Raw genomic sequence first — 22,007 nt, forward strand, 5'->3', positions numbered from 1 at the left:
GGAGAAGGCCATGAAAAGATCAAGGCAAAAAGTCATTTGCAGCTATGCCAGGGAACCTGCATGTTAGAATGAGAAGGGACAACTGAAAGTCCAGGTACAACACAAGTGTCTGGTTGTTCTTGCTGTGCAAGGGCTTGTACTACCAGTGGTTCAATCAATAATTTCCATGATGCGAAAAAAATTAAAGAGAAAAAACAGAACAGAACAAAAAACCTCCCTCTTACATCAAGTAATGCCAAGAAATTTTTTCAGAGAAAGAGAACCCTGAGATGCTGGGCAGATTTAAGAGAAGATCTACTTCAGACTTCAGCCTTGGAACAAAGAGTTCCCACCTGCCTTTGGCTACCATCCATCCAGGATGGCTTTGGGCCTGTCCACACCACACACTGAAATACAGAAATCAATCCCAAGCTAAGGGCAGGTGGGACCAGCACGCTGCTGCAGTGTGAGCAGCACTTTGTGGGTGGGCTGCCCTAGGGCTGAAAACAGCAAAGCCCTGCTCATTCAGGAGCCCTGCTGCCTCCCCTGCACTACCATGGCTACTCTGCTGGTGGATCTGCCTGTGCATCTGCAGTGCAGGCATGCTCCTTGCAAATAAAGACCACAACATGTATGGGCAAACTCACCTTTGCCTTTCTCAGGGTACTTTGGTGCTACTGTAGTGCCACAACCTTCTAGACTTGTGAGATCAGCTTTTTTCTCCTCCATTTTTTTGATGTTTCTGATGTGGTTTCGTGAAGGGCTGTTTATTAGAAGAGAATGAAGACAGTCAATCCATTCACAGGCTTTTACATACAGATATATAGGCTGAAAACCATTTATTTGCTCCTTCTCAGACTGTAGCTTCCAGGACTGAAAAAGTCATTGGTGATTGTGCATGTACAGACCATGGGAACATAGGAATGAGAAACACCTCTCCTGACTAACTGCAATCACATGTACCACGGCAGTGGGAGGTACTGGAAAGATGGATCAGGACAACTTCCACTCACTTGCAGCTAACAGGCTCCTCCTGAATGTACTAGGAATAAAAGAAGAAAGATAAAGGAATAAACTCTGCCTCTCAGAAGCTCTTAATACAGGAACAAATGAAGGACCTTGCAGTGGATTCTTATCACAACTCCATCTGGGAATGGCATAGAGAAAGACACTCCACAAATACAATGTATCCGGGAAATTCTTCCTGAGCAATTAGTAGATGCATAAAAGATGCAGGGCAGAGAGCTACCAATACACATTTGAGCACACAGCATACGTACATGAGCACATGGGCTTGTGGACAGGTATCTACACACACACACGAAAGACCAGACTGAGTAGCAGAGGATTAAAGAGAGGTGTCAGGCAAGGGCAGAACAACAGACAGGAACAGAAGAATATATAGGTTGGTATGGCGAAGGATAGAGAAAAAAATAAAAAACTTCACCCAGAAACTGGGACATTGGAGGAATTAACACATTGTTTACGTTAAAAAAATAGTAAATTGGAGTAAAAGAACCAAGAGATAGAGAAAAGATACTGCCGTGAAAAAGACATAAAAGAAGGGAACATGACATTGGAAAAGGAAAAAAAGTAAAGGAAAAGAACAGTGAAGGAAGAAAAAAGCTGTTCCATAAAACTCACTTATCTGGACCTTAATGCATATAATCAGCTGCTCAGCAAGCAGACACATAATACCACCAGAATTTTGGCTGCAGAAAATTACATTTCCGTGGCATTCTCTATCAACTGGCAAAACACATGCCACTGCTGTTTAGTTTAACAGCTCTGAAGAGGTATAAACTCCAGGCTTTACAGCTTTATAGTAGGAAGAGAACTAAACTAAAGCCTTAAAACACAAGGACCAGTATTAAGGGGTAGGAGCAATGAAGTGCTGCAAATAAGATATTCAGTATATTCACAAGATAGCCAGGCTGATGTGACAACATACATACCTTGCACAAGATGATGCTGGTAGTGGTAGAGGTAAGCTCTGTGTTTGTTCTAGTGTCCTGTGCTGACTAGCTTCTGTAATGGAGGAAAGAAAAAGAACTATTAAAATTGATTTATGTCCTACACCGGGAAGGTCTACAGGGCAGGATCTGAAGATCAAAGAGAAAATAGATTTTTAAAAATTGACAAATAAAAAAGAGAATCTCCAAAGTATTTTACCTCTGCATGCCTGCAGTTGACTTGTTAGCACTTTTCTTATTTCATTTACCCAAGTAGCTTTAACTTCAGGGGTTGGTGCCTACCCAAAAATAAACACAATCAGACATCAAGCACAGAATAGTTATTCCACAAATAGTTGCATGCCAAAGCATAGCCTCAGAGGAATCATTCAAGAGGGAAGACAAAGCTCCCTCTCCAGTGCTTCTGTGAAAAGAAACTGGAACAGGCTGAGGCAGAGGCTGTGCATGTGCTGCAGCCAAACCCCATCTCCCAAGCCATGCACTACTCCAGTGACAGCCATAGTAATGGTGTATACAATTTCCTCTGTGGATATTGTAAGATGTGATTATTTTTTTCCCCCACAAGTCTCTTCCATTGAAATATGACTTAGGTTGTCTTTTTTTTTTCTTTACATTTACTCATCACACTCTATTAGTGATATAACAGGAAAAAAACATCCAGATCTTCTTAGGGTTAAACTCCTGCTCCCCTTCTCTCTCTTTGGTTTTTTTTTTTTTTTATTTTTTAATGTAGGGCCATGTTATTTACCTGTACAATGTAAACTTCTTCCCTCGCATTATACCAGATTTCAAATTTTTTTGCATCACCTTTGACATTTTCTGTTATTCCAACTGCAGCCATCTGGAAACAAAGACAACAGAAGCTGATCTACTGCATTGCAATTATGTTAAAAACAGAAGAGGGAAGCTACTGCTATTCTTTGGTACCTTATTTCTGAAAAGGAAAACCCCATCTGGCTTCTTGCACAAGGAAAAGAATAGCTAATTAGTGTTGGAGACAAGAGATTTAGTGCTTTGTATCAGCCTGCCTACCTCGGAGGGAAGAAGGGTTTAGGTGCATTAGCTTGAGACTGACTTGTAAAATGTCATTTTTAAAATCCAGACCAACAAACCCTTCATGATTTTTACATTGCCTTTCCCTATGTTTTCTGTGTGATTAATGCAACTGCCATTCAGCTGGACAGACAGCAACAGAGACAAAACAACAGAGACCTGCAGCACCAGTCAGGCTTGTCTGAAAGAGTGAAGTTCCCAGTAGAATGCTGCAACACAGGTTTGCAGATAGAACTAGAATATTACTACAGACTAAGCCCATAGTACCTTGACTGTCAGGACTGATCAGTGTCTTACATTTAAGGAGTGTTTGTAGCTATAAGAAGGTGCTTTCTCATATCCCTCTCCATTTTCTTCTCGCTTTTTACAGAACAGCACTGCTTTCTCATGGAGGAAGAGGTGTCGCTGCATTGGCTTGAAGCGTGCCAAATCTTTCACCTTTGTGTGACCCTTTTTATGATCAGTCCAGACATTGAAGGATCCCTGCATTAAAAGCTTGCCCAGTTCATTCAGGTTTCCCTGGAAAAAAAACAGTGATATTTGTGACTACAGAGATAACATCAGATTACAATACAGACTCTGAACAGGTCTTTAGAAGTCTGTTGTTCCCAATAATCTCTCATCTCAGTGTTTATGTTGGATTTGAAAATGCAATGAAACCAGTGTTGAATTTCTACATATAATTTTCACTGGCCATCACTGTTCAGGCAGGATTTTACAGTCAAGAGTACCAGTAGCAGAGGCACAGAGAACTACGCATAGAGAGAGGGAGGCAAAATACATGTTTGGTTGTTTGGTTTTTCCCCCCAAACTCTGCTCCAAATCTGCTTATGTATTGTTTTGGGTTTTGTTATTTTTTTGGGAACTGAAAGTATTTGGTGTAGTTTTACACAAAGATCAAAGGAAAAACCAACTTAGGTAGACAGAGGAAAATATTAGTCATAGCAGGAAAACCTCAAAAGAGTACAAAAAGATCTCTTTCCTATTATTTTCATTCCACAATTAAGTTTAAAGGCATGTTTTGTAACATACACTTCTCATTATTAGTATGTGGTATTAATAATGCGTGCTGTACATATATCTAAAAAAGAAATTAAAGTTAGAAGTAAGCAAAAATATTGCTACTCACATCATAGCCTGTAATGGCTATCTGGTGCATAGAATCATTAACTGCTTTAAGAATGCCCAGGATAGATGTTAGTGCTTCCTGAAGATCTTCAGCACCTTCACAGTTCTTGCTGTACTTCAGCATTTCCTGAGTGCAAGGGAATGACAACACACTTACCTAGCTTTTGAAACACTAGCAACTAGGAATGTTCAAATTTTAACACTGAATTTTAGGCAGGGGGGATGGAATTAGATGATCTTTAATGTCTCTGCCAACCCAAACCATTCTATGATACTGTGAATTTAAAGATAGCAAAGTGAAGCTTTATACCATATAATCTAGGTAGTTCAATAGTGGCTGGAACTCAATGGATCCTAAAGATTTACTTCTCATTTCTCCTGCTCATTAGCCAAATATATTTTATTCATCCAGAGGTTTTGTAAGCTGTATGTAAGAACTTTACAAGACTAACTTTGCAAACATCTTTTTCGTCACAATTGCAAAAAAAAAAAAACCAAAACCAAAACCAAACCAACAATCCTCTAACAAAAGGATAGGGTTTTTTTACTTGTTACTTTTCAGAACAAATTAAAAAACACAGTCAAATTTAATTTGCTCTTTTAGCTTTGGCAAGGCCTGGCATGCTAGTAACAGATTTAAACTTACTTTAAATTGGGTATTGTCTATTTTTTAAAAAGGAATCCCTTCTCTAAAGGGATTATTGGTGAAGCAGCATCTTCCAATTTAAAACAGATAAACACAGCAGCAAGTTCATGTGGAACTCCTCAGACTTCACAGTATGAAAATAAGGATTTACTCATGGACTGTAGGAAGTTATTTTAAGTAAAAAACCTTTATAATTCTCCTCTTTTTACACAAGACTAAAAATAAAGTAATTATTTCTTTAAAGGCTGTTAACAGCTCAGTTTTAACTCATGAGTAAATCTGGTTTGAGGTGAATTTTTAAGCTACTGTTAAATACAAGAATTGTAACATGTCTTTGTGAGAAATATTTCTTATTTCAAACAAGCTCTCTCAGTATAGCATATTTAAGTGAATCACAACAGCATCCTTCATACAAACACCATACAGTGCTCTCTCTCAAGTGCATTCTCTAAAATCCAGCCAGGCAAGCTCCTCCAATATGGGTGGGGTGACTACAACTGAAGTACTTCAGATACTCTATCATCTTTGTTTCAAAGTTTTCTTGGACCTTCTGTTTTCCCCTCATCAACTGTTCACCTTCTTTTCAGCTGCAATCTAAGGGCAAAGGCAGTTACACAAGATGTCTCTGTGTAATCTTTGCTGATTAGAAGTTTTTTGACTGAAAGAAAAAAGAACTGAGCTGAAAACTGATGAACAGGGATTTTTGTGTTTCCATTTACACATCTGCTCACTAAATTTTAGGTTTCCCTCCAGCAGGATGAGAGAAGCAGCATTCAGAAAAAAAAAAAAAAAAACCCACCACAAAATTTGCTTAACATTATAGTTTAGTAATATTTACCTTTAGCAACAATTGGTATTTGGTTATTCTTTGAACAGGTTTCAGCAAGTATGAGTCCAAACTGAGCTTGTGGTCGAGTTTCCTTTGACATTCCTGTAATGGGGTTGGATTTCATCAGGACACTAATCAGTATTTGTGCTATTTGCTCTTGAGAAGGTTCAGTAAAAATAAACCAAACAAAAAACCCCAGACCCCAACAAAACCAAAGCCACCATCATTTTAGGGATTCAAGCAAGCATACCTGGAAAAATACAGAGTCTGAAAACTGCCTCCACAAACTTTCAGATCGAGGTTTGTTTTGACAGTATTTTTCATAGATCTGGAAGTCTTCCATCTGGAATTGGGGAGACAAGCAAAAAGTTCATGAATTCTTGTGACTTTAATAGACAAAGTTCATAACAATTTTTTTTTCCATTTTCAATAATACTATGAAAGAATCCACACCACCAAAAATTGAATCATTGTTTTTTGCTTAGGATGCCTCAAGGAATTGCAAAATCACTGATTTTGTAATGGCTACTTATTTGCAAAATAAAACATTCCTGTTAATTTCTGCTTCAGTTGAATGTCAAACACCTTATGAAGAATTTACAAATATATTTCTCCTACAATATGAATAATATCTCTATGTGTGTCCAGCCATGAGATCCACTGTGTAGATTTTTTAAAAGACTTTGTCCTTTTCCTTTTTTTTCCTTTTCATGAATGTGTTTTTCACTGGGAGTCATACTAAGGTAAATCAAGCAGTTTGCTCCCCCTTATTACTTCAAAAATTAAATAGCATGACTTCAGCACTTGCTGAAAGCAAAAGGAAATAAAGACTGTTGAAAACGTCATAGTAACCATAAAGAAAAGACCAAGCAGGAAATCAGCAGGCACAGAAACACCTCCATCCCTCAGTTTTAGGAAACAGCATCTCCATGGATGTAGGCAGTAAACAGAAGGGAGAGGGATGGCTCCTCCCAGGAGCTTTAGAGCATCAATAGGCTGATTTCCATACACACATTCTTATTTAGCCTTTAGTACACTACAGGTGAGACTCATTGTTGAGTACATCCCCAGTTTAAAAAGTTTATTTTTGTCATAGCCTTCTATTTTTGGAAAAAAATGTTTTGGATTTACTCTGTTGAGGTGTACTCTTTAAAGAAAAAGGAAAATAACAAAACAACAATCCACTAAAGAAATCTAACCAAGCAAACCAACCATTTATAGTGATGTGAAACAATGCAGTGCATGAACTCCTCTTCATGCTTTCCTGACTGATACTTTAAAAAAGCAGTTTTCTTTTAACAAGATAGTAGTTTTTTCTAACAAAATCAATTGTGCTGCATAAGGGAAAGCACCTCTTAACTCTTAAATAACATCTACATTCTCAACCTATTACATGCTCAGGACAAACAAAGGGGAAGTGGTGGTAACTGCTATATGAGAATCACTCTCACGTGTTACAGCCCTAAAGAGGTTTGTGAATCAAGTGCCAGCAAAAGGCCTCGCATACCTGGTCCAGAAAGCACCTTCCTACTAGTTCTGGGTATTCCACATAGGTTTCTAGTTCTCTCAGGAATATCCTATGAGAAAGAAAATTTTCTTAGAGCACACATTAAAGAAAGTTGTCATAATGTTCACAGTCTTGCAATTAGTGTTCTAAACTTTCGGAAACAGAGTTGTAATGCTACAAAACCAAACATAATTCTTCTAGATCATGTACTTTAAAGGGGATAGAAAATTAAAATAAATATTCTGACCGATTTCTTTTAGCTTACTGTTGCTGCAGCTGAAATCAAATACGGGGTTGGAGAAGGAAGGGGGATTTCATTGCCCTTCCTTATGTATTCAGCAGCAGGATTTGTACAGTTTAAAGTGTTTGGGTTTTGCTTCCAAATACTACCAAACACCACACACCAAACAAAAACCAAAAACCACCTTCCCAAAACTAAAAATAAACCCACCCAAAACACACACACATACACACACACACAAAAAAAAAATCAGTGACAAAACATCCATTCTAGTTTTGCCTGAATAAGAAACAACTACTTAATATGCCTAACTTCTCTTGAAAATCAATTTCCCTTTCCTATGAATTTAAATATTATCCTATGAAGAAAAGGATTCAGACTTCAGAGAGGTCACTCAATATATTTTTTATATACTAATAAATATGGTTTTATATATTAATTTTATATATTATTTAATACATCTATAGAAATATAAAATTTATCACTCTCAATCAGACGGAAGAGTTGAGAATTTGTGGTTTAGAACCATAATCCACTTTCCAGAGCAAAAGTAATGAAAAAATGAAACTCAAATAAAATTAAAAAACTGCTACTTTAATTATCTTGTAACCAGATCCAAACATCTTGCTTCAGAAATACGACCACAATGCAAAATTCTACCTGTGTGCTGCATGTATGCAGTTTCACACAGCTTTGCCCATCTTCTATAGATATTTTGCTTTTCCTCTTCTAAGCAATACAATGTTGCCATGCCATACAGACAAGTAGAACTCTGTAAGGATCTTTTAGCAATCTAAGGCAGATTAAAATACAAAGTAAAGAATCTCATCCAAATGCTGTTCTTAGAACCCAGTGCAAATCCTTACCTGTTGTGAAAGTGATAAATTTCTTCCATATTCCCAAACAAGATATCTTTCTTATTTTGCAGTTCTGGTGGAATGAGATGAGCCATTAAGGGGTTGTCCATCTCTGCAGCATAACCCTGCAACACAGGAGAGAGGCACAATTATTCTCTCCCTTCACTTGCAGTACTTCTCTCTCTAACAAGGCAGTCTGCCTTCAGGCTGACAGACAGACAAGAAAGAGCTCAGTATTAATAATGAAAGAATACAAATTCTGTTTTCCCATCACCCCACTCAGACACACAGAGTCTTTAGAAAGGCACTTGAGTAAATCCTGCGATTCTTGATAAGTGAGGATGAAACAAATTTTGCAATCATTTTCAGCCATTAAAGGCTCTACATTCCTGTACTGCTTCCAAATTACAGCTCATACTCTTTTTTGCTAAGACTTTACACATCTGAATTTAGAGTCACAGTTCCAGTACACACACAAACCTTCATGCCTGTCTTAGCCATCGCTATGAAGGAATAAGCTGACTGTAGTTATTTCTGCAGGTAACAGACACCATTAAGCCAAAAATCTTCCATTTGCTTTAGTACCTAAAGGAGGAGCTTTAGATTCCCACATCCTCCACTCGTCATATAAGCACACATTCTCTTGTCTGTTTATCTGGCACAGAAAAGGACACAAGTGGCTTTAGTCCAGGACTGTTCTCCTTTGGCCCTGAGGTCACTAATCTGCCTTCTCTCAAAACACCAAAAAACCCTAAAAAAACAAAACACTCCCAACAAATCAACCAGAAAAATGGCAGGAATTATCTAACACCTGCATTATAAGCAGATTTCTTAATATAAATAAATTTCTTAGCATACAGGCATCAAAGGAAGATGATTCTATCTTCTTTAGATTTGGATTAGATTTCTCTCTCTTGTGGTTTGTTGGTTTTGTCCTTTTTTTAAATTTTTTAAATACAAGGTGATCCTTGCATTAAATCAAATTGATTATAACCACACCAAACAAGCAAACAAAATAATTAAAAGAAAAGATAACTAAAAGTGCAGCTACAATTAAGATTTTCAACATTTTCAACATGTGGTTCAAACTACAAAAAGTAGAAGAACTAGCTGGTAAAGTCAGCTAACCTGAAGAATTCAAGCATCTGGATAGGACAGAATTATTTTTTTTAAAAGAACCCAGAATCAGCCCTTTTAAAGTCTGGGTATTTTTTCCTATAACACCACAAAAAAACCTCAAAAAACCAAAAAAAACCCCAAAAACAACCCAAACTCCTAGTGGTATTGGCAAAGACTATGGATCTCATAAATAGCTAAGCACTGGTTCCTTTCTCATATTTTTCCTGCCCTCAAGCAGGAAAATGCAGTCTGAAAAAAAGAGAGTGTAATAAATAAATTAAGGAAAATTGTACAGTCTTAAATTTTTTTAAAAAATTAGATAAAATGGAGTTAATTTTTTTAATAGGAAAATAACTACTACAGCCACCATGAAGAGCTCTTTAGATGAAGAGCTCCACAAAGAGAATTATTTCCACTTTAAGTCAAGGCGATATCAAACATCGCAGCACAGCCAGCACTGGCAAAAAGAAGCAGTATCAAATTTAGCTCAGGTGAAAGGAAGCCTGACAGAGTTCATTACTTTCAAATTTTGAAGGAACAAAAGCTTGAAATACATACATTAACAAAAAGTTTTTGTCATTTTTTTCACTTTAGGCTATATACTCTTAAAATTTATAATAGAAAGCTTCATGTTTTACTATCTATGAAGTAGTTGTGTTTTAAGAAAATAGAGGGAAAGTTACTTAATGCAGCTACAGAGATTATTTAATATTAATTAGATTATTTAATCTTACTTTAAAAATGTTTAAGGCCTTGCTTAGTCTTTCATTTGAAAGCTGCTCTACAACCATCCAAATAAGTGGAAAAAAGGGTAGAATTCAATACCTAAAAATAGACTAGACCAGTATTCTTCTCCCAGTAAAGATTATTCACAGACTGAAATGGGATGATCAGGGTTATTAATGAAAGAAAAATTCTTGATCTTGGATAAGCTATAGCAGTTTCCAATAATCAATCTTGGGAAACTACCTTGCTTTTTTCCTTTTGGAATCCTTGGCAGACAGAAAATGCATGGCAAGCAAACAGGACATAATGAGAGTAGACACTGTCTCTTCAAATGAATACCAGGTTATTTTACATGAAAAATTGAAAGATTAATAGAATAGGAGAAACAAAGGGAATGGGAGAACAGCCAGAACTATAGACTAATAACTAGAATTCCTCAAAAGCTGGAAGCCTGACACTGAGCCATACCTCAGCAAACATCTGACCCAGAATTACTGCTGGCACTCCCAATCACCCAAGTTCAAGCTAGAGGGATACCAAACTGCAAGGAGGCACAGAGTGGTGTGCCTGGCACACAGTACTGGAGTGTCACTCACAGTGGCACAAAACGAAGACACTTGGCCTAGCAGGAGTTGCACTGCACTCTATGGAAAACGAGTAATACCATGGGAATAGAAAGATGCTCCAGTAGCAGCAGTAAGGACCAAAAATCCTCAAACTATTCAAATCATGATTTTATTAATAGATCTGTGCAGATGCATTGCATACAAAAGCAGAGGATAAAGTGATCTTTAGGGCCCACTCCAAACTGACCTGGGTTTATTATCACATGTCAGATGTGACCATCCTGCTGTAATCAACACTTCCAGCACTAGGACTGAACCCAGGATGTAAATGCTGTGGGAAGCTCAGCACAAACTAGCAAAGCCAAGACCGGAGTTCAAAACCCTCATACACTACTCTTACTTGAAGGTACGTACTCAGAAATTATCAGTTCTGGTCCATAACTTTTGACAGTTCCTATTTAGGAGCTTAATATTGATATGGATACCAAGAATATCCACTTGTCTCAACTCTAGTTCATCCTGATCAAATTATTCAGCCATAGTTATCTGCAACTTCATCATGCCCTGAAATCAAACTGGATTACAGGAAAATGTCTTCATCCATAGCTGAAGACTTGAACTTGGGGGAAAAAAGAATACTGCAGTGTATTTCTACAAGCAACTCAGCAGTGCTGCCATCATGCCTCCGTAAGTGTGGAGCAAAGGGAGCATCTTTGCTTCCTTGATGATTTCAAATGGGGAATTTATTACAAGGCACTCTGTTCCCACAGTTTTACCCAAGACATGTGGAAGATCACTTAAAGATATGCAAAGAAAGATGTAAGAAAACAACTTTTCTCCTCTGACACAGAAGCCTCTTGACACAGATTCACATTCCTGTGCAACACATAACCTTCCTGGAACTGACCCAAAACTCTAGAGAGAACTTTTGCAGGAGTTAATGATCATTACAAATCTCACTACGATTCCTCCTAAATACTAAGGCACATCTTATTTTCTGCTTAATTTGTGTTTTCTAATACAAAATCCTAGTTGTATGGCTATTTCTAGAAAAAAAAAATCACATATTGCTGCCTCTGTGAAAATATGATGAGAAAGGAAAAATTAAATGACCACAATGCTTGACAAAACAGAGGCTTTACAGTGGTAAGGAAAACCTAAGAGAATCCATAAAAGGCAAGAGATTCGCTAACATCCAGAGAGAAACTTAGTCTTTACCTCAAGAACACAGAGAAGTTCTTCCACATATGCTCTTTCAGTCTCGATAAGTTCATTCATTACATGCCTGTGGATAAAGAACGATAATTAAGGTGGGCCTATTCAGTTTTGTAAAGTAATGAGGCAACATTAATTTTGTCTGTTTTTCTTCTTTACTTCAGAAAATAAAAGAAGAAATTCCAGGTAATGGAAAATGTGATGTTCCATGGATATTCCTGTCATTACTTTATATATCCTTATTGAGAGATTTTAATTTTTAAAACGTTTTAAAATTTTTGAAAATGTGTTCGAACAGGAAAACATAAAATCTAGCAGTTTCAGTGCTGTAGTAACTGAATTGAAGCAGTAGCAGTAAAGTAGCAGTGATAGTAGCAGGATCATTGTATGGACAAAGTCTGGTTATACTTTGTTTGCAACTCCTGTGGGAGCTGGAGTTGGAGCAGCATAGGATTATCAGATACACACTTAAAGCTACACTGGTAATTTTAAATTAGAGACATTTAGGGCACCCTTTAAATATCTTGATGATGCTTTAAGTTTAATTTCTGTAATGATCAAGCGTTGAATCATACTTCCCCCAAACTCCCTCCCTTGTGATTTTGTGTGATGTAACAGGTAACAGCAGTAAAAATACCATATAAGTAGCCAGTTTACAAGTAAGAATGCAAGGTTTGCTGTATGCATTAAAGATGGTACTAAGTAATTTCTTTAACATATTTTATGCTGTTCAGTTTTTATAAAAGTGGTTTTCTGGTAACACGTATCAAAACAGAGGACTTAAAAAAGTCCAATATAAAGACAAAGTCTCAAAGCATGGAGGCCAAAATCTTCAATAGATTTACAGGGGGTTTATTACTCAAAACTGTAATCTCTGAAATGAAAATATGTCATTGTCCTGCCATAGCATCACCTCACTGCAGCAAAAGTAGACTCTGTTACTACCCAAACTCTAAATAATGCTGCAGACAGAAATGTCCTCCTCTGTGCAGAGAGCATAGCATTTCAAAAGTCACTGAGGGTTATTTCAGAGAAATATACTTGCTTTTTCAAATCTTTAGCCGAACTCAGCCGAACTCAGGCTTTGCTGGAACCAAATCAGAGAAAACCCGCACTTTTTGCTTATCAAAATATACTTACTGTCGTAACACAGCTAGGTTTTCTTCATCATCCATTGTAGATCCTCCTCTGCTTTGATGGAGTTCAGTCATTTCACTCTAAAGAAGGAAACAAATAAACAATGAAAAAAATAATCATGGCATCACAGATGCGTAAATACAGAACTTTAAAATACAGAGCTTTGTGCTCAGCACTTTTCACTGGAAAGACTGTACTCCATTAAAAAGGAAGACAGTTTGCAAGAACGCTGTGAAAAAAATTCAAGTCACCCTGAAGGTCTTGAAGCACAAATATTTGGATGTGGAAAGTTCTCCATCAAAAGCCAGTTTAGAAAAGATGGTGATTCAAAGCCCTTTTCAAGAAAACATCAGAGTACCAGCATAATCTTGTCGGCAACTGTAGCCATAGTCTGTTTTCCAAGCTAAAAATAAGGTATGGGGCTAACATTCTGGTTACTTTTTAAACTGACACAGAAATTCACTCCTAAAACTTTTACTGTAATGCCTAAACCTAACTATGGCTTACTGAAAAAAGAGAGGGGTTCTGCTTTCAAGCCCTCCTTGAACTAGCCCTTTTCTCTCCAAATGTTGTCCATCCTGGTCACATGGACCAGCCTTCCTCCTGGTGTTGTCTTTTGCTGAACCTTTGCTGAGTTGATTCAACTCTTTAACCCAGTGAGAAACTACTTGTTTCTGTTGCTGCTGTCAGGATACCTCCCTTGCTGCAGGCAGGGCAGGAAGACCATCCCCACTTGGGAATGGCAAGGTGAAGGTCAGGTGAAGCTGTCTTGGAGCCAATGACAACTACTTCTTCACTGTCAACGGTTTCAAGAGTAGCCAATTACTACTGGCAAATTAAAAAATGTTTCCTGTTCATAGACTTAATATTTTGCTGCCCCAAACATTTTTCCTAATATTGGCAACTATTTACTTTACCCTCCCTCATAACCAGCCCAGCAACAAAGCAGCCCCTATTTAAGCCATGTGACTGTTTCACCAGCGTTACTTCAACTGGGACAATGCCATCACTTTCTCAGTAGAATTCCCTCATACTTACTGAGAGTTTCTGAATATTCTGTTGTACTATGACTTTTTCAAGTAGTGCATGTGTGAAAAATGCAAAGTGACAAAAATACCTTTCCTTTTCTGTAGTTTACCCTCCGAAGTGCGCTGCTGTCTGAGTTGGACACGTTTTCTCTTTGGAGACCTGAACATGCAAACCAGAATCAAACAGAAGTTAGAACTGGATCAGATCTGACACAGATGTTCAGGCAACCGCAAATTACGGCTGGAAGTTTCTTTAAGTTTCTCAGCATAGCACAAAAAAACTAAAGGTTAATAACTTACCTGGAGAAGTACAAGGAGATTTTACAAATGCTTCAGGTCTTGGAGCTACTGGCTGAACAGGACGTGTCTGCTTAGCTGCCAGCTTCTTAAGACTTACTTGCCGCTTTTGAAACATTTCTTCCATACTTTCTTGCTTCTGGAAAACCTTTTGCACATGGTCCTATAGTTGCCATGGAAATAAAAACCATCTTGAATTAAAAAAATTATTTAAATAATTTATTATAATTTTTAATTCCTTTCAGAGACCTATCAACAAGCCACATTGACATCTACAACATCTACAGCACACTGATTTGAAATTGCAATTACTTTTATACCACATATAGAAATATTAGACTAAATATTACCCTTCACTCTTAACAAGTTATAATCTCCAGTGATTTTGTACACTTAAGAATTGGAACATTACTTCAAAAATATTTTGTGTGTTTACTTTCAAGAAATCTGGGATTCAAGTTGCAATTAAAAAAATAAAATTTTTTTGACTGTCTAAAGGTTCTCTTACATGAAAAGACCAACCATGAAGAAAAGGAATATATTCTTAAGTTCTAAAAAAAAAAAAAAAAATAAAGTAGCACATTTCACATTTTTGCTACATAAAAAAAAAGGTATTTCAAATACTCAATTGGGAGAATTTTTTTTTACTGTCTGAAAAATTAAAGTAGTTATGAAAATCTCTGAAGCCCTTGGTGCTTATCCAAAGATATGACGAGACTCAGGCACAGAAATGTACTGGCTTTCCAGTTCACAGGTATGACTCCTAGTACTGATTATTTAGCTTTATCAATGGCAGTACAAGAGAGCAATTCTAGGATGAACAAATGGACACACTGACACACATAAACGTCTTCTGGTACCTTTAGGTCTTCATTGAGGATGTGTGCATACTCTTCGTAAATTTTATTCAACTCCTTGATTTTATTGCCAGCACCTGTATCCAGGAATTTCTCAATCTCCTGTAACGCTGATTCTGCACCATCCTGAGACTGACACTTATCTACTGGCTGGGAAGCCAGCAGGTAAATTCCTTCATCACACCACTTCATAGACTAGAAACAGAGAAGAACAGGCTCAGAATGCACCAATGTCAGCATCACACACTAAGAGTCTAAAACACCTCACAACCTTGCCATGTATTCAGCTATTTAAAGAGAAGATTTATTATCTCCAGCACACTGAGATAATGTTACCTACCATGATGACAATTGTTTGGCTGAGGTTTCGGGAAACAGCTGCTGCATACTAAATTTACCTTCTCTAGTAAGTCATGCAGTTCCAGGGATTTGTTAAGAAGTTTTCTCCTCCGTTCTGTCTCAGTAGTGAAGGCATCGCAGAGATGAAGAAGTTCACTGCATTTTGGAATAATGGAGTCCACAGCATAATGATTGCTTTGAATAAAAGCATCACGCTCTGAGGCTAACATTTTGGCTTTTGTTACAGTTTCCTAAAAAAATAAGCACTGATTAAAGTACATCTTTCCTTGGATCAAGATCAATGAAACAATTTTTACACAGTGAAATACACATATTGATAAAGAACACCTCTTTAGTTAATATCTTGCTTTGCTTAGTAAATCAAAGTGATTTCCTGTCTTTCCAGATGCCCAAGAACTTTCATGTACCAGAGTACCTCAGAAATAACAGTGAGTTTAATCACAGGCCTCCTGTGAGAAGGAACCACTGTTGTCTTTCTATGCCTTATTCAGCAAGGTCTGTGTGTGTACAGAGGCAATTTGGGGTGCAGCAACAATCTGAACCCAAATTTAAAAAAACCCTCTCTCAGCCTTAAGAGCAACAACCTGACTTAGAGAGCAATTTGTTTCATTATGAAGCACAGATCAGAAAAAGGTTCTCTTTCTATATTGTTCAGTGTATGTTTCTGTTGGCCATCTTTATTGTACATTCAATACACAACTTTCTTATTTCTAAGATTTATTGAAATACATGTCTTTAATAGGAATGGAAGTGGCCCCTTGATCAGTGAATGCAAAACCTGGCTATGTAGACACTTCGTGCAATTCTTACATGAAGCAATCCCACTTTGTATCTAGTCACTCTGCTCCTTATTGAAGGATGTCCAAGAATGACTCTGCTCCAATGGTTAAAGACTTTATTTCAGATTCCTTCGGCACGTTACCTGAGACACTGATTCTGCCTGTCAGCTTAAGCTGACACACTCTACAACCAAATCCCATTCCCCTCTGCATGTGCATTGTCATAGCAGAAATTAAGGAGACTTGCAGAGTTCTTACATCTGATCTTTCTTTAAAGTTGGCAAGATCTTTCAAAATATGCTCCACATGTGAACGGCTGTTTCCCACATCTGTGAAAGCAGACAGTCTCTCAGACACAATATCCAAAGCTGCTTTGACCTGAAATGAGACACAGCTATGTATGAATGAAGAGACCTCCACCTCTGCAGAGACCCACCAATTACATAGGTGATAGCCACCATTTGCAGTCAGGTGACTGGGACACAGAGACAAAGCACCTTTTTTTGTCAGCCCACCTTCCCCCCCCAACTAAAAAGGAAACCAAATGCAAAGAAAAGGAAGTGAAGTAATCCTGTTTCCTTGTACTGAAAAAGATGCAAGAAAACTAATGCAAAGGAAACATTTATGATCTTGCTTTTACCAGATGACAAGGACACAAAGTGACATTAATGTTAACAGCAGAACATGAGGGAGAGGTCCCCACTCTAACAATTCTTTTAGAGACAGACAAATGCTTGCAAGAGTTTTTGAGTGTTGCTCTCCTGGAGACACAGGGACTGTGCTCCAAGATCAGCTACACCAGGATAAAGGGTCTGTAGGTGCCATCAAGCACATGAGTTAAACAACATGAGATCAGAAACTGGCTGTGAAAATTGTAGTGCAGCCTCCACCCAGCTTCTAACACTATGGTTGCAACTTCCCACCCACAGTGTTGGAGACAGTTTTCATAAAATTTCAGCCAGAGTGTTGAGACTTGGTTCCATAAAAGGACCTATTGGCAAGATGAAAGTGTTGCAGCAGCATTTTATGTTTCTGTGGTACAGAACAGGTTTCAAAGGCGTTTTTGAATGCTTATACACTGCTGGGAGCATGGAAAAGAATTTCCTAAGACTGTAGGAAAAAAAAAAAAAAAGTTATGTCTCTATAGGCAAGAATCCAAACTGGTAAAGATAGCAGTGTGTCAAGTAAGGGCAAGTACAAGAAAAAGGTTGGAGAAAGCTTGCAAGTACATACAAGAACTGTAAAATCAAGAGTAGGAAGCATTTTCTGAATCATTTCTATATTACCAAATATTGACTGCCACCAAGAAGTTCTCACCTCTCTGAAATTCTGTTCAAAATTCCGAAGGCGCAGACACTGCTCTAGTTTTTGCTGATGCTTCATCCAAAACTCATCAAAGGCAGTCTCTGTTTCATGTAATTGAGCCAGTAGCCTTTAAAAATCAAAACAAAACACATTAAAAAATACCCTAAAAACGATATGTGCAACCTTCAAAGGACAATGCAATCCCTTACAGTAAATAAAAAAAGCCTCCCCAAAGCAGTATTTTTCAGTACAAATAAACTGGATACAGGAAATATTTTTTGTATTGCACAGTATCATTTCCTACAATAACACTGATGTAAAAAACTGAAACTCAACATAAGCATTAATTTCTAAAAAATGGGCAAATGCTTATTTTAAGCACCTTCTCATCTTTGGCCTGGAGACATGAGGAGCTGGGGCTAACATACATAAATTAGACATGTAAATGTGTGTGGGTTAAGACTCAGAACAACCCAAGCCTTAGGCTAACAGGAAAGGTTAAGGTCATAGCAGTTCAAATTTTTTACCAGCCAGCTGCCCTTACATTTAATTCTTTGGAGCAAAGCTCACAGTAAACCTGAAGGCCATTGCTCCTTCTCTTCCAAGCAGAGTTATTAATTAAATATCACAGGCAAATGTACAGCTGTACTGTGATGATGAAAACCTTCTTTGATCTTAATTCTGGCAAATGACTTAAAACTTTCACTTCTTAACTTACCTTCTGTAATTGCATTTGACAGTATGATATCCCATGGACTTTATACACTTTGCTGTACTTAGGCTACATCCAGGGAGGGCAAACTATCAGAATTTTAATGAACTTTTGTCTTTAACACTACAGAAATGAACTCTGAATTTAGAAGTTAAAACCAACAAGAGAAAAGGCAGTGACACACACACACACACGGAGTTTGTTCCAACTTCCGTCAGATATTGTATTGAATAGGAATGTTATGGATAAATGAGCAACCCCCACCCTGGTCGTCCTTGGATAGCTGATAGCAACAGTGACCAAAAAAAAGTGACTTCTGCCAAGCTTTGTGGATTGGAATGGACAGTTATTTGGAAAGAAAGTCGGCCTGAGTGTAACAGAAACACAGAATGACAGACAAAAAAAGAATGCAGAATGCTGCCTGGGGGAAATGAGCTATGCTTTCACAGCTTTGTGAAAATTTACATCTGTGCTACAGGGATATAATGTCTTCAAACCTGGCAGTAATGTGAGGGGGGTGTGTATGTGGCAGGCAGGGAGCAAAGGAAAACAATACCTACTACTTATATGCCCGAAGGAAGCACATAGGAAATTGGTGCATAGATACTTCAAGAGTGATGTATTCCCTAGCTGCCTTTAAAAGCTATTAACAACAGTGATAAGTTAACAGGTTTAAAAGAAAAAAAACCCTCCCACTTCAAAGGGACCTGATGGAAATGGACAAATCTACTGGAAAGAAGAGATAAATCACTTCAGTCTTCCCCTCATGCCTTCTGTACAGCAGCAAAATTTCTTGGATTGCACCTCAGTCTTTAAACAAAGCATTGATATTCTTGAAAATAAGGAAAAGATACTCAAGTATAGAGTCCAAATGTGACAAAAATGAAAAGAACAGTGTAGTGTGGTATCAAAATTCCAACCACATTTCCCTATAGCCAGGTGACCCCGCAGTGGGCATTAGGGGGTTATTTTTTTCAGGACAGATCTGACAACAGAGGAGTTGCTTCTGAAATTATTTATAATGTTCACATTGACATATTTGCTTATTTGCAAAAAATAAATATAGAATTAAATAAAGAAGCTGGGGGGGATCAAAAAAGCAGAAAAGCAGCATATTTAGTATTTCACACCTCTCACCTTTCTACCGTTGTTTGATTGTCTAGCTGATCTTGGTTCAGTTTGTAATCAGGATTCTCAGTAACTGGTTTTGTAATACTTCCAAGGATATCATCTCCCTGTTCTACTGCTACCCTGATATCCTCCTATAAAACAAAACAAAACAAAAACCCCACACGCTGTAGCAGCATGTTGTTTTTTTAAGCAGAATTCACAAAGCACTGAATCAAAAGAAGGATTTCAATAGCATTTGAGCAAGCACAGTTTTATTAAAAGCAGTGGCTGACAACAGACAGTAAATAATAAATGTCAGCTTCTTCCATGTTTACCATCTCAAGACCCCAGTGTAACTGAGTTGAATTTTCATGGTAGACAGCCTTCTAGTGTAGCTTTAGGCTACAAAAATCTCAAAAATGTTAGATGCACAGTTCTGAAACCACCAAAGAGCTTTCATTTAATTCTTTTTGAAAGAACGTTTGTTCATGCTTCAAAAGGCCATATATTTTAATATGCATGCAAATACAATCAAATTTCCTGTTGCAAACAAAACTACAAATTAAACACACCACTACTTACAAAGAAATTACTGTTTCACATAAAACCCATTATGCATTTGTACATATGTAGTTTCAAGAAATGTCAAAGGATTTTTAACATCAAAAAAAAGCAAGTTCAACAAGATATCATTGGTTCACATTACTAATGTCTATTAGCATTGTCCATATTTTCCATTAATACTGCTAGCCATAAATTAAAATATAGTTTAACTAGAAGACAGCATCTCTACAAAAATTACATACCTTCATTTTGTCCTTCTTTTCCGTGTGTGTTGCAAGAAGGGAGCTGGTTGATTGCACATCATTTGGAAGTTCTGTTTCAGCCAGCTCAGTCCCAAAGGACTGAAGAATCTGAGCTGTTTGCTTAACCTTTTGGGCGAAACCTTCTATAGCCTTTTGGAATAAAAAGCATTAAAAATGTTTTGTGTTCATCACGCACATATGTATAAGCAAACACAAGCACACAAAATATAACTCTCAAAACAAACGCAAAGAGATGAATTACAAGACTGAAAAATGGCCAAAGTAGAATTTTGCAAGTAACAGATACCGTCACCATTAATTCCTTAATTGTATCTTTTTCTTAGGCTTGTATCAGGTGTATCTTCTTCATGTTTTTATAATCTGGAGTTATTTTACAATTTGAGCTTTTTCTTTCTTGTAGCAAAACCAATAATCCTCAACACAATAACACACTGTAGTTCCTTTGCTCCAAGTGTTCAGAAAACCACTCCCAAGTTATTACTCATATTATTTCTCTAAGATGACTAAGTACCATTGGGAACATCTTCTCACACTGAGCAAGTCAACTTGCATCACTTGGAATCTGTTTTATAAATGACAGGGTATAAAACAGAAGGGTTCATTAAGCTGAAAAGTTATAACAAAACCTAAGACTTACAGTGCGACGGGACAGCCATCTGTTGTGGCAGTAATCCAGGGTGCCACCAAGATCTTCTGTTAATTGTGTCTTATCAATGTAACCCTGCAGTTCTGACACTGAGCCCAGCATTATGATCTGCAGCAGGACCAAAAAAAAGTGAACGTGATCAGTGGTGACAAGTCCCTTGTTAATGATCCTAAGCCCATCCTTCAGACACTGACAGAGAAGATGCACTTTTTAATATAAAAGTGAGAGATGGAACTGTTTCCTGTGGGTATAGAAACACAAACTTAACAGTTCTTTCAGGTGAAAGAGAATGTAAATGTAAATGACTGAATATGGACATGAGCACCAGACATATTAAAAAAAAAAGCTTATGGATTATACAGCATAACACTGCCAGATTTTTTTTTTATCTTGATAAACTGTACTTGGCTATTTTCTAAAAGCAACATTCATTTCTTGTTTATTTTTCCTTGTTATCCTGGGTCTGCAGGACAGAACAATAGTGTCTGCATGGATTTGCCATATAAGCAGTGGTTCCCCAAAATAAATGAAAGATGGGGAAAATTTTCTTAAAGACCATTTTTCCCCCTTGAAATTTACATCTGGTAAATACAGTAACTTTTATATAATCAGCTCATATAGTTTCAAGTTTTATTTTAAAATATAAACGCTGTACACTTGCAAACAAAAGTGCAATCTGTGGGTTTACTGGCATTATAACAATAGGCATCCATTGTACATTTGCTCAAGTGACAGAAACCAGAGGGTTTGTCCATGGGAAATGCATCTGCTTCAAAATTCACATACTCTTTCAAGAAAAAGCCATCATGAATAAGCTAAAATTGCTAGATAATAAGCTAGAACTGCCCCTAAGCATGGCTTTTTGTTGGGGTCTCTTTGGTCCTCCTTGGCTACCTTAAGTACTTTTACAGATCCCTGGCAGTAAAGTGAAAACAGAGGATTACTTACAGGTACTTTCATTTTAAGCTCATCTTTGTTGAATCTGAAAGCAATGTCCGAGAGAGCTCGATGAAAAAATCCTGTTGGGCGCAGAACGAGGACTAATTGCAGGTTTCCTGGGAAAGATGCCTGCAAAGCAAGTTTAGCCTGTTATTTTCTGTGTCTCAGCTC

General features: G+C 37.4%; 1 protein-coding gene across 15 annotated transcripts in view; it reads right to left on the minus strand.

Moving 5' to 3' along the window:
• Positions 1-22,007, minus strand: part of MCF2L (MCF.2 cell line derived transforming sequence like) — a 156,726-nt gene that overhangs the window by 8,235 nt on the left and 126,484 nt on the right. For all 15 annotated transcript variants that reach the window (XM_038156518.1, XM_038156566.1, XM_038156559.1 and 12 more), the window contains 22 exons: positions 21,846-21,965; positions 20,889-21,005; positions 20,231-20,380; positions 19,452-19,576; positions 17,615-17,729; positions 16,556-16,675; positions 15,557-15,748; positions 15,162-15,353; positions 14,305-14,464; positions 14,094-14,164; positions 12,980-13,056; positions 11,843-11,909; positions 8,223-8,338; positions 7,116-7,185; positions 5,859-5,951; positions 5,618-5,710; positions 4,135-4,260; positions 3,303-3,524; positions 2,701-2,793; positions 2,152-2,230; positions 1,935-2,007; positions 627-742 (listed from right to left, as the gene is read on the minus strand). In XM_038156518.1, the coding sequence (XP_038012446.1) occupies positions 627-742; positions 1,935-2,007; positions 2,152-2,230; positions 2,701-2,793; positions 3,303-3,524; positions 4,135-4,260; positions 5,618-5,710; positions 5,859-5,951; positions 7,116-7,185; positions 8,223-8,338; positions 11,843-11,909; positions 12,980-13,056; positions 14,094-14,164; positions 14,305-14,464; positions 15,162-15,353; positions 15,557-15,748; positions 16,556-16,675; positions 17,615-17,729; positions 19,452-19,576; positions 20,231-20,380; positions 20,889-21,005; positions 21,846-21,965 (2,587 nt within the window). The remainder of the gene's footprint in view (positions 1-626; positions 743-1,934; positions 2,008-2,151; positions 2,231-2,700; positions 2,794-3,302; positions 3,525-4,134; positions 4,261-5,617; positions 5,711-5,858; positions 5,952-7,115; positions 7,186-8,222; positions 8,339-11,842; positions 11,910-12,979; positions 13,057-14,093; positions 14,165-14,304; positions 14,465-15,161; positions 15,354-15,556; positions 15,749-16,555; positions 16,676-17,614; positions 17,730-19,451; positions 19,577-20,230; positions 20,381-20,888; positions 21,006-21,845; positions 21,966-22,007) is intronic.

The sequence above is a fragment of the Motacilla alba genome, chromosome 1 (assembly GCF_015832195.1).
Source record: "Motacilla alba alba isolate MOTALB_02 chromosome 1, Motacilla_alba_V1.0_pri, whole genome shotgun sequence".
Classification (NCBI taxonomy): Eukaryota; Metazoa; Chordata; class Aves; order Passeriformes; family Motacillidae; genus Motacilla; species Motacilla alba.